Source organism: Natrix helvetica, assembly GCF_964273705.1.
Source record: "Natrix helvetica genome assembly, chromosome: 2".
NCBI lineage: Eukaryota > Metazoa > Chordata > Lepidosauria > Squamata > Natricidae > Natrix > Natrix helvetica.
The window spans coordinates 67,444,579-67,460,591 of NC_138552.1; the positions used below are offsets into that span (position 1 = coordinate 67,444,579).

Below are 16,013 nucleotides of genomic sequence, written 5' to 3' on the forward strand. Positions count from 1 at the left end.
GTGGTGCCATTGTGCAACAAAATGCAGGGGGGAGTGAATGCTGCAGAGAGGTGCATGCTTTGGCCCCGTACGAGTTCAACCAGGCAAATAGAGGGTAAGTGCCACAGTGCAGATTTTGGCCAGGTGGATCTGAGTTATGTAGTGCAGACAAGAGGGTGCACTATAGAGTATGAGATCCCTGGAATCCCTTACTCAGTAATGTGGATACTCAGGAGAAAAAGAAGAGGGAGCAGGAGTGACTTACAGGGATGTTTTGCAACCTTCCTTGCCAGATTTCCCATTAACTTTCTCAGCCATGGTGATCATGTGATATTGCAAACTTCATAAGTGCAAGCTCGTGGCCCACCACACAAGTCATGTGCCTGTTCTGGGGCTGCAACAGTAAAACTTCAAGGACTAATCATAAGTACCACTAATTCAGCACCACTGAACCTTTGAACAGACATTGAATTGGTGGTTGGAATCCTAGGATTACCTATATCTTCAATCAACAATCATGGATTGTTCTTGGTTTACCTGGACTGATAGTAATTTAGTAGCCGCAAGAGAACTTCAACTATATGTTCCCTGGACTGTGTCCCATATGTTAAATACACACATACACCCAACACACATATTAAAACACACAGTACTGTAAAACAAATTTTACTTTAAATGTTTTCTTGCTGGAATCTAAAGACTAAAATTCTGTAAAAATGCTAATAACATTCATTATAACAATAAACTTGATTTTTCAGAAAAGCAGTTACTTACAGATCTGTCAAATTCAGATGGCGGAAAGTCTTCCTGGACAAACTTGAAAGCTTATTTCTGGAGAAGTTACTGTAAAGAAACAGTGTCATAATTAAAATGAGGAAACAAGAGAGTTTTGAGAGACACATCCCAGGAAGTTAAACTCTGTCAAACAACTCCTGCTGATGATCTCCAAAACTGATACAGATTGTATCATAGCTTGACATCTAGACTGGGCACATATAAACACTGATTGCAACATGTACCTTAAAACAGTTCATTTCAAGTGAAGGGAAAAAAACATTGGATTAAGTTTTACTCCAAAGATGTTCTCAGATGTTGACTAAATGCTCAATTTATTCATAAGCAAAATAGATGTTTACCATATCGTCTTTGATCCTACATCAAAGGTTTTACTTTTCCAAACCCTAACTATATCCCAAACAACTCAATCGCAGACTTTTTAGAAATACTTTTTTAAACTATGCGTTCACAGCAAACATCATGGAAAAATGGTAACATGAAATCATTAAGCCTTTCAGTTCAATTAAGCATTTACCGTATTATATTGCAATACACTTTAGCATCTTCCATTATAATGAAAATCAAATGCATTCTTGCTCTTGACTATACTCACATGATCGCATACACTGTGGGAGGCACTCCTTTACTAAAGAATATTTAAATTGGACAAAATATAAAGATTCCCTGACTAGCCGCACCTTTCTTTTTATTTTCCATAGGAAATATATGCTCACTGAATAAGATAATAGGCTCTGTGCCACAATAAAAATCAGAAATGTTGCCAAGTGGTGCTTGTCTGATTTGTTTTCAATCCAGATCCACCTACCCCAAGTATACAACAGTAGTTTCCTGCATTCTGTTTTACACCAGGGCCAATTATGTGAAGATGTCAAATATCCAATAAAATACATACTAAAAAGTGTAGTAATAGTGTGCAGCATTACCATTATGTCCCTGGTAGAAAATTTTCTGAACTCATCCATGACAAAATAATAGCACATTAATGGAGCAGGAGAACAGGGGGGGGGGGGTTAGACAGGTGTTTCATTGGGGTTTGTGTATATGTACATCTTACTTTCTTAAAGTCTATTGTAAAACACCCTTTTCTTCTTTAATTCTTTTAATTCTTCTGGAAAACAATTGGAAGCCATGCCTCTCCCATTTTTGATTTGCCACCAAATTTCAGCAAAGTAATCAATGTGGACGGAAGAAAAGACATTTGGGAAATACATAGAAGTAATGAGTTGCCCATTCCTACTCTAAAGTATACTGAAAATTAACTAATGTTTCTAGGATTCCATGTTATGAGCAATATTGTTAGCTGAAAACAGAAATAAAAGCTTCTCTTTGTTTTACATCTTAAAGAGAGTAAAATGCTTAAAAGTAATTGTTAACCTTTACCACTCTAGTGGCCAGATGTTTTTGACTATAATTTGCAGAATTCTCAGTCAGAATGCCCAATTATTGGTGAACATAGCATATTTGTAGTGAGATAATCTGTTTGCACTGAAGTATTTATGGCAAAGCTATAATGACATGTTTTGTCAAGATACATTTCTCATGTGAATTGATTATTTAACTTACATGGACAATAAGGTTAATCTAAAGCTACACCAACAGCTGCCTTAGCTACAGGTGACCTAACCCAGTGCTCTTCTCTATCTGTTATTTATCAGAAAACTTTTTCCTTCTTATCATTATCCTTTTTCTTCTGCAAACAGAAATTGCATTATTCCCTCTAGGACAGGGGTGTCAAACTCAAGGCCTACAGGCCAAATCCTGCCCACGGGTGCTTAGATCCACCCTGGAAACAGCAAAGGACTGGCCCATGGTGCCTCTGCCAGAGAAAACAGGGTTCAGGTTTCACTGGCAGAGGGTTGCAGGAAGCCATCAGGGCAAAAAATGGAGCTTACCCTGGTCATACACACACCCAGCCCCCCAAGGTCAAACACAACCCTGATGCAACCCTAGCCCTAATCCTCAATGAAATTGAGTTTGACACCCCTGCTCTAGGACATATATTTGTGTTATCTTAATATTGCAGGAACACCAAAGCAGACCAATGAAATGTCAATAAAATGTCTTGGTGACACTTTCCTCTTAAGATACCATGGCCCAGCCTATGCATAAGTAACAAAAATAATAGAAAATATTCTTTATTATGTCTGCACAATAGAAGAATATACAGCAAGATGCAGTGATCCTTTTTGAAAATATAGAAAAGATTTTCAGATTTTTCCATTAGATGTTGCTCTGATACTAGAGTTTACATTTAGGTAGTGTCTATGGAATATTTAATTTACTTTGTTTACAATATTACTGATTTTTATAATCATACATCAGTTAAAACAGCCATTTTGTCTACATAACTTTCACCTGGGTAACTGGAAAAAAGGCAAATATGTTTATAAAATACTTTATTTAAAGTTCTTTAGAATTTGATACTACTGAGGTTGGTGGATGTATTAGTACTGATATTTTTGAATTATTTATATTGTAGCATATCTGTTTTAAAGGGATTTTAAATGTAATTAAAGAGATCTGATATGAGTTGATTAAAGCCCAAATATTCTTTTTAAAAAAAACTGGACATTCATATAATTTATGCCTTATGTTTATTTTCTAAAAAAAGAAAGTTTCTAAATCATAAACGTGCCAAATTCTTGTTAAGAGAAGACACAGGGAAATTATTAATGTACATTATCGCTATATGAATGTAAATTAACGCATATCTCAACAAGGCAATGTTTTTTTAAGAAAACATACTTTTCCAAATGATACACACACACACACACACACACACACACACACACACAGAGCTATACATATACCCTCCAATAGCCAGTGGAATAGCTTGCACAGCACATACTGTCACAACAATCTTGGACAGCTGATAGTCAAAACAACATTTCTTCCATCCTTTGCTTTCCTCTGCATTCATCCAATATCCTCCTCTTTTCTAATGGATGAGATATTTCTATAGAAGTGAATTTTGTAAATGAATCAGCACATAGTTCCTTGGTAGCTATTTGCCCCTAAAGATAGAACTTTTAAAGTCACTTATGTAAGATCTTTAGCTTTTGCTATTATTTGAAATTACTTACATTAAAGAGCAAGATCAGTAAATCACATCTTTATTTAAAACAACATTCCAATATGTATCCAAAAATAGCTGGATATTTTCCAGTCATCATTCCTTCTAATACTAAACTTGGACAGTCCACTGCCATCTGTTTGGCAGAAAACAGTCTAACCATTTTGCTGAAAATGTCATTTGAACAACAGAAAAGGAAAATGAGTATGTATTGATTGGCTGCCATGTGCAGCTCTAGCAATTTATAATACTCTCAAATGGGAAGAGGAATTTGGGTCAGGACACAGATACATACTTAGCAAGAAGAGAGTTGCTGGATTAGTTCAAAGGGCCTTCCAGTCAACTTAATCTTCTTATAGTGGTCAGTCAGAGGTCCATATGAAGTCATGAGCTTTTGGAATTCACAACATCCTCCAGCTTGCATTCCCTAACAACTCATAGTGGATTATACTGAGTACAGTGGTGGGTTCCAGGTCCTGGTACAAAGGGGCCTGCCGTCCACCACATGAACGCGCGCAAACACATGCATGCGTCCTTACCTTTTGCGATGCTTGCGATGCCTCCACGATGCTCCAGCTGCTTGGCAGAGCATCGCACAGGCGCTGTACGCTCCATGCACATAAGCGTCAAAAAGCTCAAATATTGGTAAGGAGCATGGGCAGGCGGGTGGGCCCTCCAGAGCACCATACTGGAACAGTACCCAGTGCTCCCAGCAGGCACAGGCACGCCCATACCAGGGCATACCGGTTGTAACCCACCACTGACCCAGTATCACTGCAAGGGGCACAATACCTTTGTAACTGAGTGTGTAAATATATGGGAGGAGAAGTGCCTGGGTATACTGTATTATACTGTTTGGGGGAGAGATGCGTACTGATTGGCAATCACTGATAACCAAGACATTTTTAAAAAATCCTTTGCACCTAATATAAGGGAAACATTAAACATTAAACACCAAATATAAGGGAAACGGCTGATGACCTCTTTCTATCGGTTCACCATAGAAAGTGTCCTCACATATTGTGTTACAGTATGGTATGTTGGTTTAACTGCTGCGGACAGGAAGGCCCTACAGAGAATGATCAATTCGGCACAAGAAACCATTGGATGGCATCGCCAGATCTCGCTGCTTGAGCAGAGTAAGGAAGATACTCAGAGATGATTCACACCCTGGTCAGTGTCTCTTTGCACTTCTACCATCAGGCAGAAGGCATCAAAGTATAGCCAGCCGAACAAACAGGTTTAAAGATAGTTTCTATCCTTGGGCTGTCAGACTTTCAAATACAACCACAATCACTCCATGCTAGTTTTTTTTTCTTTCTTTTTGCGTTTCTGCTATAATTTTGCACCAGTGAGGTTAAAACCAATTTCGTTGTATTTAGTACAATGACAATAAAGATTATACTTATATACTTATATTTGTCTTTTTCCAGATTCCTTTTGCTCTTGTATACAGTGATAGGTGGTTTATGGGCGTCAGGAAAAGTTGGACATGACTTAGCGACTGAACAACAAAAGTGATTTTACAAAGTGGCAACCAGCCGCAAGCCTGAATCCAGCAATGTAGTATGGAAGACAATATTTTAAGTCCCCACTGGTAATTAAATTATCCTGCTTGTTCTAAAATCATAAAGTGGGTTTTAACTTACATGTACTGTAGGTTAGTATTTTTCAGGAAAGCTTGGCGTGAGACAAACTTCAAACCTGAGTCCACCACAGTTCTGTAAAAGTACACAAGCACAAGTTACAATTATTGAGTGATGTATTGTCCATTCATTTATTTATGGAGAGTATAGCATGTAGCTCAAGGAATTTCAGAATACATTTTGGTTCAAGAATTGTTATTTTATTTCCCAATTCAATCATCTGTGATGTGTGTGATAAAATTTTCTATTTGCTATAATTACTCATTATACTCAGCTTCCTGAATTACATCCACAAATATACAGAGTTAAGTTGCTTCTGTTAAATGAAATAAATGAAGACAATGCCCCATGTAAGACCTCAGTACATTCCATTATAAAGCTTACACAAAGTGGGCAAAATATGTAATTTATAATACTAAATATACATAATTAAAATATATACTTACAAATTTCTTAATCCAGTGTACAGTCCAACATCTATTTCATTTATGCTTTCTAAATCCCGCTGGTTTGCAATATAGCTATTTAAAAGGACAAAAAAAAAAGAGGAAGACAGAAACTTTACTATGGTAGTTTATTATTTTCTTATTTATATAATAGACGTACAAATAGCAGTTGTCTGACTTGGAAATGGGAAAATGGAGAAATAAATTGTTCCTCAATTGCAATATGATACAGAAGGGCAGATTTTCAGAAACATATTAAATACTGTAATATGTTAAGAGGCCCTTTGCAAAATGAAAGCAGGTAACTTGGATATATTCTGGGAGTAATGGAGCAATTTGTAATAGATTGTTTGTAAATCAAGGATTCAGTATAGGGTTGCCACTGTGGAGACATTTATGTAAAATAAATGGTTGTTGGTGGATGGTATGTGTAAAAGGGAAAGAGAGAGGGAGACAGAGAGAGAGGGACAGAGGGTAGAGGGAGAGATAAGGATACAGAGAGAGAAATGACATTATTCAAGATGGAGGTAAGGGGAATTCAGTCAAAAAGTTTAAGAACCACTATACAGGCAATCCTCAACTTATGATCAGAACTGAACCCCAAATTTCTGTTCTTAAGTGAGACATTTGTTAAAATGAGTTTTGTCCTGTTTTATGACCTTCCTTACCACAGTTGTTAAGTGAAACCCTGCAGTTGTTAAGTTAGCGACAAGGTTGATAAGTGAATCTGACTTCCCCATTGACTTTGCTTGTCAGAAGGTCACCAAAGGGCATCCCATGACCCCAGGATCCTGCAACTGTCATAAAAATGATCTAGTTGCCAAACATTTGAATCCTAATCATGTGACCATGGGGATGCTGCAACAGTTATCAATGTGAAAAAGGCTCATAAGTCATTTTTTTTCATTGCTGTTGTAACTCTGAACAGTCACTAAACAAATTGTGGTAAGTTGAGGACCACCTGTACTGGAATCTTAGTAGTCCAGTTCTGGAATTTTATACCATCATAGCTTTTATCTACTATACTTTTGATGCACTCTGTTTCTGTTAACAGGACAAATAACTAGTCAATAATAATATAGTTCCTAAATTCTGTATACTATATGATAGAAGTAATGGAGAAGAAACTGGTTTGATCCCCATTTTAATATAATGTTTTTAATTTGCATATGCCAAACCAAATCAAGAATAAACAATGCAGTTATTATTATTAGTGTTTCTGAACTGTTCAGAGTACCCCCATAAAAAGAATGGGAAAAATTTAAAAAATTACGTAAAAAAGAGAAAAGTACATAGAATAAAAAGTATTTAAACATTCATGAATAGAAGCAAACTATTTACATTTTATAAAACTACATAAAAAAACCTTAGGTAAGCCAAGTTGCCTGCAAAGGTTTGGATAGAATTATACATAAAATATGTACCCATTTTCATAAGAAATTTGCTTTTTGAATATTGTGAATTTAAGGAAAGGAACTCAGGACTGGAAAATGAGGTATAAAAATTTACATAATCAATCTATCAAAAATAATGGCCAATAAATATGCAATAAAGGGAAGCATATATTGGAAGACTAGAAAAAGCAGCTTAGGGACAGAGCTTCATGGAGAAAATCTATCTACGTGGTCAGAAAGAGTCAATACCAACTTAGTGGTCAATAGCATGTAAATAAATTATCTAGATTTATTCATCACTGGAGAAAGTAGTGGAAACTCTGAGAATTACAGTAGTCAAGTCTTAATATAAAAAGAAAAAATATATTCTTCTGAAGATTACATGGATATTGATCATGCAGTTTTTCTTGCAATAACATAGAACATAGCAGATTGGGGATATTTTAAACTCATTATCTAGCTTAAATAGTCCTTACAAACATGAACATATTAGGTGTTGGCAACTGAAGAATTTGTGCCAACAGTTAGAACTATCTGCCCTCTTCCGCCCACAATGGACCACACCCAGGCCTCCATCTATTTATTTATTATCCATCTTCCAACCGATCACCTGACCAACATAAGATCTTCCCACTTAGTTGTGATCGTGGACATTGCTTTCCTCCCATTAGATCCTGGCTTACTGATTTTAACATCAACAGCACCCTGACTTTGTCATAGCTTTTTACTATTACGTACTCGAGGTCGGACTTGCTCCTACTGCGGGAGTCCCCCCTCTCGCAGGCATGGCCCTTTGCCCCCTCCGGGGCCCACCTTGATGACGGGTTTGTGAACCCAGAGAGGTGGAGGAAGTGCAAACTTAGGGGGTTTTTAATGAAATGTTTTTTATCCTTTTTAGGGGGCTCCAGGGTGGGGGGGTGGGTTAATCAGGCCAGGAGAGGGACCAGTGCCAGGCGAACAGGTGAGTCCAGGAGGGAAGTGAGTGTAGTAGGGAGGGGGAGGGAGAATGACACTTCAACAGAGGGTTGCCCTATTACAACGGTCGTAGGGAGGGGTGGGTGCGAGGGCAGAAGATGATCTCGTAGCCGGTTGGGAGACCCTGGCTGTTGGACACGCCCGGTCGTCTGTACCAAACCCCGCAGCCTAGGTGGCCAGGAACTACAGAGCCAGGGCCTGAGGCTGATGCTTTGCAATGCAAGGTCCGTGACCAACAAGGCCCCCCTCATTAATGAGTTGATCTCAGAGGGGGAGCTGGACCTTGCAGGGATAACGGAGACCTGGTTGGGCCACGAGGGTGGCTTACCCCTCGTGGAGATGTGCCCACCGGGTTTCCGTGCATTCCATCAGCCCCGGGCCCTGGGTAAGGGTGGTGGGGTGGCGGTAGTTATACGGGAGGATCTGGAGCCAAGAGAGTTCACTGTACCTCAGATATCCGGGTGTGAGTCCCTTGGTGTGAAATGGGGCCCAGGGAGGCAGTGGGGTCTGCTGATTGTATACTTGGCTCCTCGCTATGCATCAGCAGCCCTGCCCGAGCTCCTCGAGCTGATCTCAGAAACGGCAGTTGAGACCCCCAAACTTATGGTTATGGGGGATTTCAACTTGCCGTCAACGGGGGAAGCGTCCGAGGTGGCTCGGGAGTTCATGGCTTCCATGACAGCCATGGACCTGACCCAATTAATTCAGGGCCCCACACAAGAGGGTGGTCACACGCTGGACCTTGTTTTTGCATCTGAACAGTGGACGATTGATCTGGGAATAGGGGATGTAGTTATTACCCCCCTGTCATGGTCAGATCACTCATCTCTTCGGCTCGACTTCCCTAGCGCTACCCCCCACCGCGGGGAGGCGGAACCAGACTGTCCAAGCTGGTACCGCCCCAGGCGCCTGATGCAACTGGATAGATTCCAGACGGAGCTTGGGCCACTTCCTGTAGACCTGACCCGCTCTTGGTCGGAGGACCTTGTGACCGCCTGGAATAGGGCGGCTGCCGGGGCCTTGGACCGGGTTGCGCCTTTGCGGCCTCTCCTATGGCAACGAACCACCCTGGCTCCTTGGTTCACCGAGGACCTGAGGGTGATGAAACGCCATAGGAGACGCCTAGAGAGCAGGTGGAGGTCCTCGCGCTCCGAATCTGATCAAACACAGGTAAGAGCCTATTCACGGACTTACCTTGTGGCATTAAGAGCAGCCAAACGTAGACATTGCGCCGCTCTTATTGCGTCCGCCGATAACCGCCCTGCTGCCCTGTTTCGGGTAACCCGCTCCCTCTTATTACAGAGGCCGCGGGAAGCGCCTTTACAGGGCAGAGCAGAGGAGTTTGGAGAATATCTGCAGGATAAAATCGCTCAGATCCGGAGTGGATGGGCCCCCTTCAGGGGACCAGGGGAGTCGTCAGCAGCGAGTCTTGAGAGACCATTCTGGGAGGAGTTTGATTCTGTTGTCCCCGAGGATTTGGACAGGTTGCGTGGACGGCTGCGACCCACTACATGTTTATTGGACCCGTGCCCCTCCTGGCTGGTACTGGCATCCTGGGAGGTGACACGAGGCTGGCTCCTGGGCCTAGTGAACGCCTCATTGGGTGAGGGGTCCCTACCGGCCGCCTTGAAAGAGGCGGTGGTGAGGCCCTTACTCAAGAGGCCTTCCCTGGACCCGATGGAACTAGATAATTATCGTCCTGTCTCCAACCTTCCCTTTTTAGCGAAGGTTGTAGAGAATGTGGTGGCACAGCAGTTTCCGCGACACCTGGAAGAAACCGATTATCTAGACCCGCACCAGTCCGGTTTCCGACCCAGTCACAGCACGGAGACGGCCTTGGTCGCGTTGGTCGATGATCTCTGAAGGGCCAGGGATAGGGGTTATTCCTCTATCCTGGTCCTATTAGACCTATCAGCGGCTTTTGATACCATCGACCATGGTATCCTATTGCGCCGGCTGGAGGGGATGGGAGTTGGGGGCACCGTTTTGCGGTGGTTCGGCTCCTACCTCTCCGACCGGACGCATTGTGTGTTGGCAGGGGGGCAGAGGTCGGCCCTGAGGTCACTCACTTGTGGGGTGCCGCAGGGGTCGGTCCTCTCACCCCTTCTGTTCAACAAATATGTGAAGCCGCTGGATGAGATCATCTGTGGTTTTGGGGTTGGATACCATCTGTATGCTGATGACACTCAGCTGTACATTTCCACCCCAAACCACCCCAACGAGGCTGTCGAAATGATGTCCCGGTGCTTGGAAGCCGTCCGGGTCTGGATGGGGGACAACAGACTCAAGCTTAACCCCTCCAAGACTGAGTGGCTGTGATTACCAGCGCCTCGGTTCAACCAGTTGATTCCATCACTGGCCATAGGGGGCAAACAACTGCCCCCTGTGGAACGGGCGCGCAATTTGGGCGTCCTCCTTGATGCCCGGCTGTCGATGGATGACCATGTGGCAGCCGTGGCAAGGGGGGCGTTCCGCCAGGTTTGCCTGGTGCACCAATTGCGTCCCCTATTGGACCGGGATGCCTTACGCACAGTCACTCATGCGCTGGTGACGTCTCGTCTGGACTACTACAATGCTCTCTACATGGGGCTCCCCTTGAGATGTACTGAAGACTACAGCTAGTTCAGAATGCGGCCGCGCGGGCCATCATGGGGAGTACTAGGTACTCCCACATAACACCTTTCCTGCGCGAGCTGCACTGGCTGCCTGTGGTTTTTCGGGTGCGTTTCAAGGTGTTGATCACCATCTTCAAAGCGCTCCATGGCACAGGGCCTAGTTACCTGCGGGATCGCATTCTACCACATACATCCCTGCGACCAATTCGCTCACACAGGGAGGGACTCCTCCGGGTGCCATCCACCAAGCAATGCCAATGGGCGGTGCCTAGGAGTAGAGCCTTCTCTGTGATGGGCCCAACCCTCTGGAATGACCTCCCCCCCGATATTAGAACTGCTACCGACTTCCGCTCCTTCCGACAAAAACTTAAGACTCACCTGTTCCGACTAGCCGGCCTGGCCCACTTATAGTTCTACACTTACCTCCTGGCGGATATTTTACTTGGGATAGCTTTTAAGGTTAATGTTTTCAACTTTTTTAAATTTTTAAAAAAATTTAATCTAACTTAACTAAATTGTACAGGGAACTTCTACTACCTCCTCCAGTCCTATGTTTAATTTATTTATTGTATACTTATAACATGTATATTTACTGTTTAACTATTTTAATATGACTGTACACCGCCCCGAGTCTCTTTTGAGAGAGGGGCGGTCTAGAAATCCAATAAAGTTAAAGTTAAGTTAAAGTTAAGAACAGCAATTAATTGATTCAATATTGGGAAGGATATACAGGTAGTCCTCAACTTACAAACCCAATAGAGCCCCAAAATTCTGTTGTTAAGTGAGACATTTCTTAAGTGAGTTTTACCCCATTTTACAACTTTTGTTGCCACAGTTGTTAAGTGAATCACTGCAGTTGATAAGTTAGTAACCTGGTTGTTTAGTGAATCTGGCTTCCCCATTGACTTTGCTTGTCAGAAGGTCGTAAAAGGAGATCACATGAGCTTGGGACATACCAACGGTCATATGTATGAACGAATTGCCAAGCATCTGAATTTTGATCACATGATCATGGGGATGCTGCAAAGGTCGTAACTGTGAAAAATGGTCATGAGTCCCTTTTTCCAGTGTGTTGTAACTTTGAACGCTCACTAAATGAACTGTTGTAAATTGAGGACCACCTGTACCAGGGTTGTTTCCTGTCAGCTTATTTACCTAATTTATTAAAAAAAACATACTATGAGAAATATTTAACTAAAAGAAGTAGAAATTAAGATTAATAACCATAGATATGCAATACAATTTTCATAGCTAGAATACAGTGAAGAAGATTTAAGGAAGCTCATGTTGAAAAAAAAAAAAGAGCCTGCAAGGCTGGCCTGCTCTTTAGCATTAAATATTAAAAAGAAAGCTAAGATTATGTGAGTAGCAATGCCAAATCAAAGCCAATAGATGGAGAACTTGAAATAATAGTGGACTTTATCTTTTGGACCAATTTTGTTTTCAAAAAGTCACAAAACTGATGACTGTGGTCATGAAACAGACAGACCCTTGCTACCTAGGAGAAGGTTTATGACAGGGCTGCACAAAATATTGAAATGTAGAAATGTTATATTGATAACAGAGATAGGTATTATCAAGGCTGTAGTTTTTCCAATTGTAGCCCTTGGCTGTGAAAGCTGGATCCTTTAGAAAGGATGAAGGAAGGAAAATCAATGCCTTTGAATTGTGTGGTACTGCAGAAAATGGTGGGAAAAAAGACCTTGGACTGCAGTAAGAACAAAACATTCAATACTAGATGAAGGAAACCAGATTATTCATTGGAAGCTTCAGTTGAGATATTTTGGACACATAATGTGAAGTCAAGAGTTATTGGAGAATACCTTGATGCCTGGGAAAATCGAAGGCAATCAAGAAACTGACAGAAGATAAAATGGGGAGATACGATCACCGATATCATGAACAAGAGTTTCTTAGAACTCAAAGGAGCTGTTACTGACAGACTGACCTTGCCAAGTGATATCCAGTGGGACACAGAAAATTGGAAGCAACTGAAGGAAAAATAGAATTGCATTGGCTGCCTTGCTTAAACGACTAGATATTCAACTTTTTTTCTAATAGCTATGCTTCTAGTATGTACTTATTATTTTATATATGGAAATGTATTTAAAGAAATCTACTTCATTGTATTGTCTTCTGATGTTACGTATGTCTACCAAATCGACTGTATAACATACTATTTCTCAAATAATGTTTTATCTGATATTCCAGCAAAAATTAGGATGATACACATGAATAGTCATTTTTAGGTACCATGAATATCATGGACATCATATAATAATGAAACATAGCAGGAGGATGAACAAGAAAGCACTAGAAAAATAAACAAAAATAAAACAGAAATTACAAGAGAGAAGTTTTTTTTCACAAAGGTTTGCTCATAATCTCCTCTTGCATGGTGTCAAAATCAAATCTTTCAGAAACTTGGTGCTCGTTAAGGGTGCCCTGCCCCACTCTGCAAGCACATGCATGCCGTAAGGAGTTAGATGTTTTTATTCACGCAACTATCCTTGGGGATCCCCACAAGTTCCCACTATGCACATAAAAGTGTTAGGTGCCGTCCTCTTTAAGTCTTTTCCAATCCTGGCCAATAGTGGCCTAGTCCAAACGAGTAAGGCAAGATGTTCTACTTAATTCATAGCACCTAAGAGTAGCCCTAGTCCTGTCGGATCACAGCTCAACAAAAGCAACCACAGCTCCCACCAATTCAGGCAAGGCAGAGGCAAATGTGACTCCAATGAGTTGAAGCCAGACAAAGACAAATATGATATCACTGAGTTGAAGTAGGACAAAGGCAAACACAACTCCAACAGGTCCAAGGCACAATAAAGAACAAAAGGATGCAAAACATTCACATTGTTGAAGTTGGAGTATTAGTTCCTCCAATACCAATCAAGTTCAAAATCCTACTTAAGTAGGCACCAACCAGTGCACTTCATTAAGAAGGGCAAGTCTATTTCCTCATGATTAGTCTCACTGATCTCTACTGCGTCTCTCCCCACTGGGCCTTGCAGATCCTTGGATTGGGAAGGGGTGGGAACTCCTCCTTGACTGCAGCTGCATGTCCTCTCTGGATTGCCCAGCCAGCTGTTCCGGCCTCTCTCTTCCAGATTCCTCCAACGTTCTAAGGATTGCTTCACCACAATCGCCCTATTCCACTGCTACTTTGTCTTGCCTCCGGCAGAGACCCTTCTATATTTCCCTGATGCCCCCCATACTCCTTCTAAGATAGCTCTGAAACCAGCACTTCCTCCTCATCCAAGCTAGAGTCTGAGGGAGCCATCACAAAGAGCCACAGCAAAACTAACGGAATAATACTACAGACTCTCGTCACGCACTGGATCATATAACTGCAAATCTCACACTGAGCTTTGAAGTATATTTACAAAAATACATAGAGAGAAAAACAAAGAAAAAAAGGAGTCTCTTCATCCAGAGTACTTTGTCTATTTGTTGCCAGCGTCTCTGAAATAAGTAAAACATTGTGATTAAAATTCAGAGGGATGTGTTACTTTAGATGTATTCCAGATGCACTCTGCTAGTTGTTTTCAAAATAGTATTCCAAGAAACCTTGGTTTCCTTGGAAGCTTATCAACTGTACTCCAACTAAAAGATCAGTAATGGCATGATCCCTCACATGAAAAAAACAAAAACAGTTTGGGATGATTTACCAACTCCAATGGGTATTTTGGAAGCTGCAGTCACAAAACATCTGGAGCATGCCAGGTTGGGAAAAAGTTATTTTAGGATTTATTCTTAGTTGATGCAAAGTGACAAGAAGGATTAACAGGTTTGGCCAGAGTTCTTTATGAACTGAATGTGCTCCAGGTTCTTCGAACGCAGAGGGTTTTTGAGGCCAGAGATTTCATAGCAAATGAACTCATTGCAGAAGTTGTTCCCTGAAAGTGCACAGTTTCAAAGCTAGTGACCTAGGCAATACATGTAGGATCATAAGGACTGAATCAGTCTAGCATTTTGTTTCCCACAGGGTCCAACTAATTGCCACTGAGATCCTCACAAGGAGAGGATGGAAACATGTCCCTAGGCCACTACTATTCCCTGGCAACTGGAATTTGAAGGCATGCCACCCCATCCCATGTAACATGGACTCTAAGCTATTATTTGGTCTTAATATACTTGATCTTCATGATTTTTATCTAAGCCCCTTTGAATTTTTACCTTAGTGCAGGCAGTTCTTGACTTACGACCACAATTAAGCCCAACATTTCTGTTGCTAAGCAAGAAATTTGTTACGTGAGTTTTGCCCCATTTTACAACTTTAAGTGAACCACAGCATTTGTTAAGTTAGAAACATCCTTGTTAAGGGAATCTGACTTCCTCGTTGACTTTCCTTGTCAAAAGGTCACAAAAGGTGATCACATAACCCTGGGACACTGCAACTGTCATAAATACGAACCAATTGTCAAGCGTCAGAATTTTGATCATCTGACCATGGGGATGCTATAATGGTCATAAATAATGGTCATAAGTCATTTTTTTAGTACCTTTGTAACTTTAATTGGCCACTAAATGAACTGTTGTGAGTTGAGGACTACCTGTAACCATCATATGTGTCATGGCAATTAACTCTACAGATCAATTATGCACAATAAAGATGTTCTTTTGTCACTCCTAAACTTCTTCACAATTATTTTACAATGTCTGGGTTTAGAATTCTGAGATAGAAAGGAAAACATCGCCCCATCCCTTTTATTCAGGCATGCCCTCACCTCCACCAAGCTAAAGAACTGCAAATATTTTAGCCTTTTTTCATACAATGTTCAAGGCCCTAGTCATTTCAGTTCCTTCTTCTACACTTTTTTAAACGTTTTATATTATTTTCAAATGTACTGAGCAGAACTTTATGTTCACCTTATATATACTTATGTAATGGCATCAAAATATTATTTAATTGTCTATTTGCTATAACACTCTATATTTTCTAATCTAAATGTTTATAATAAAATACTAGGTAAAATTCACTGTCATAAAACTATCAAAATAAAAATGCATTCACATGTTTCAAATTAATTTTAAAAATCAAGCTTCAGCATGCATGACAGGTTGGGGAGGAAGCCTTTCAGAAA

The 16,013-nt window shown here is 41.1% G+C and overlaps 1 protein-coding gene across 10 annotated transcripts in view; it reads right to left on the reverse strand.

Moving 5' to 3' along the window:
- The window catches only part of NTRK2 (neurotrophic receptor tyrosine kinase 2), a 222,669-nt gene that overhangs the window by 190,356 nt on the left and 16,300 nt on the right, over nucleotides 1-16,013 (reverse strand). For all 10 annotated transcript variants that reach the window (XM_081945225.1, XM_081945224.1, XM_081945223.1 and 7 more), the window contains 3 exons: nucleotides 5,943-6,017; nucleotides 5,500-5,571; nucleotides 754-822 (listed from right to left, as the gene is read on the reverse strand). In XM_081945225.1, coding sequence (XP_081801351.1) covers nucleotides 754-822; nucleotides 5,500-5,571; nucleotides 5,943-6,017 — 216 coding nt within the window. The remainder of the gene's footprint in view (nucleotides 1-753; nucleotides 823-5,499; nucleotides 5,572-5,942; nucleotides 6,018-16,013) is intronic.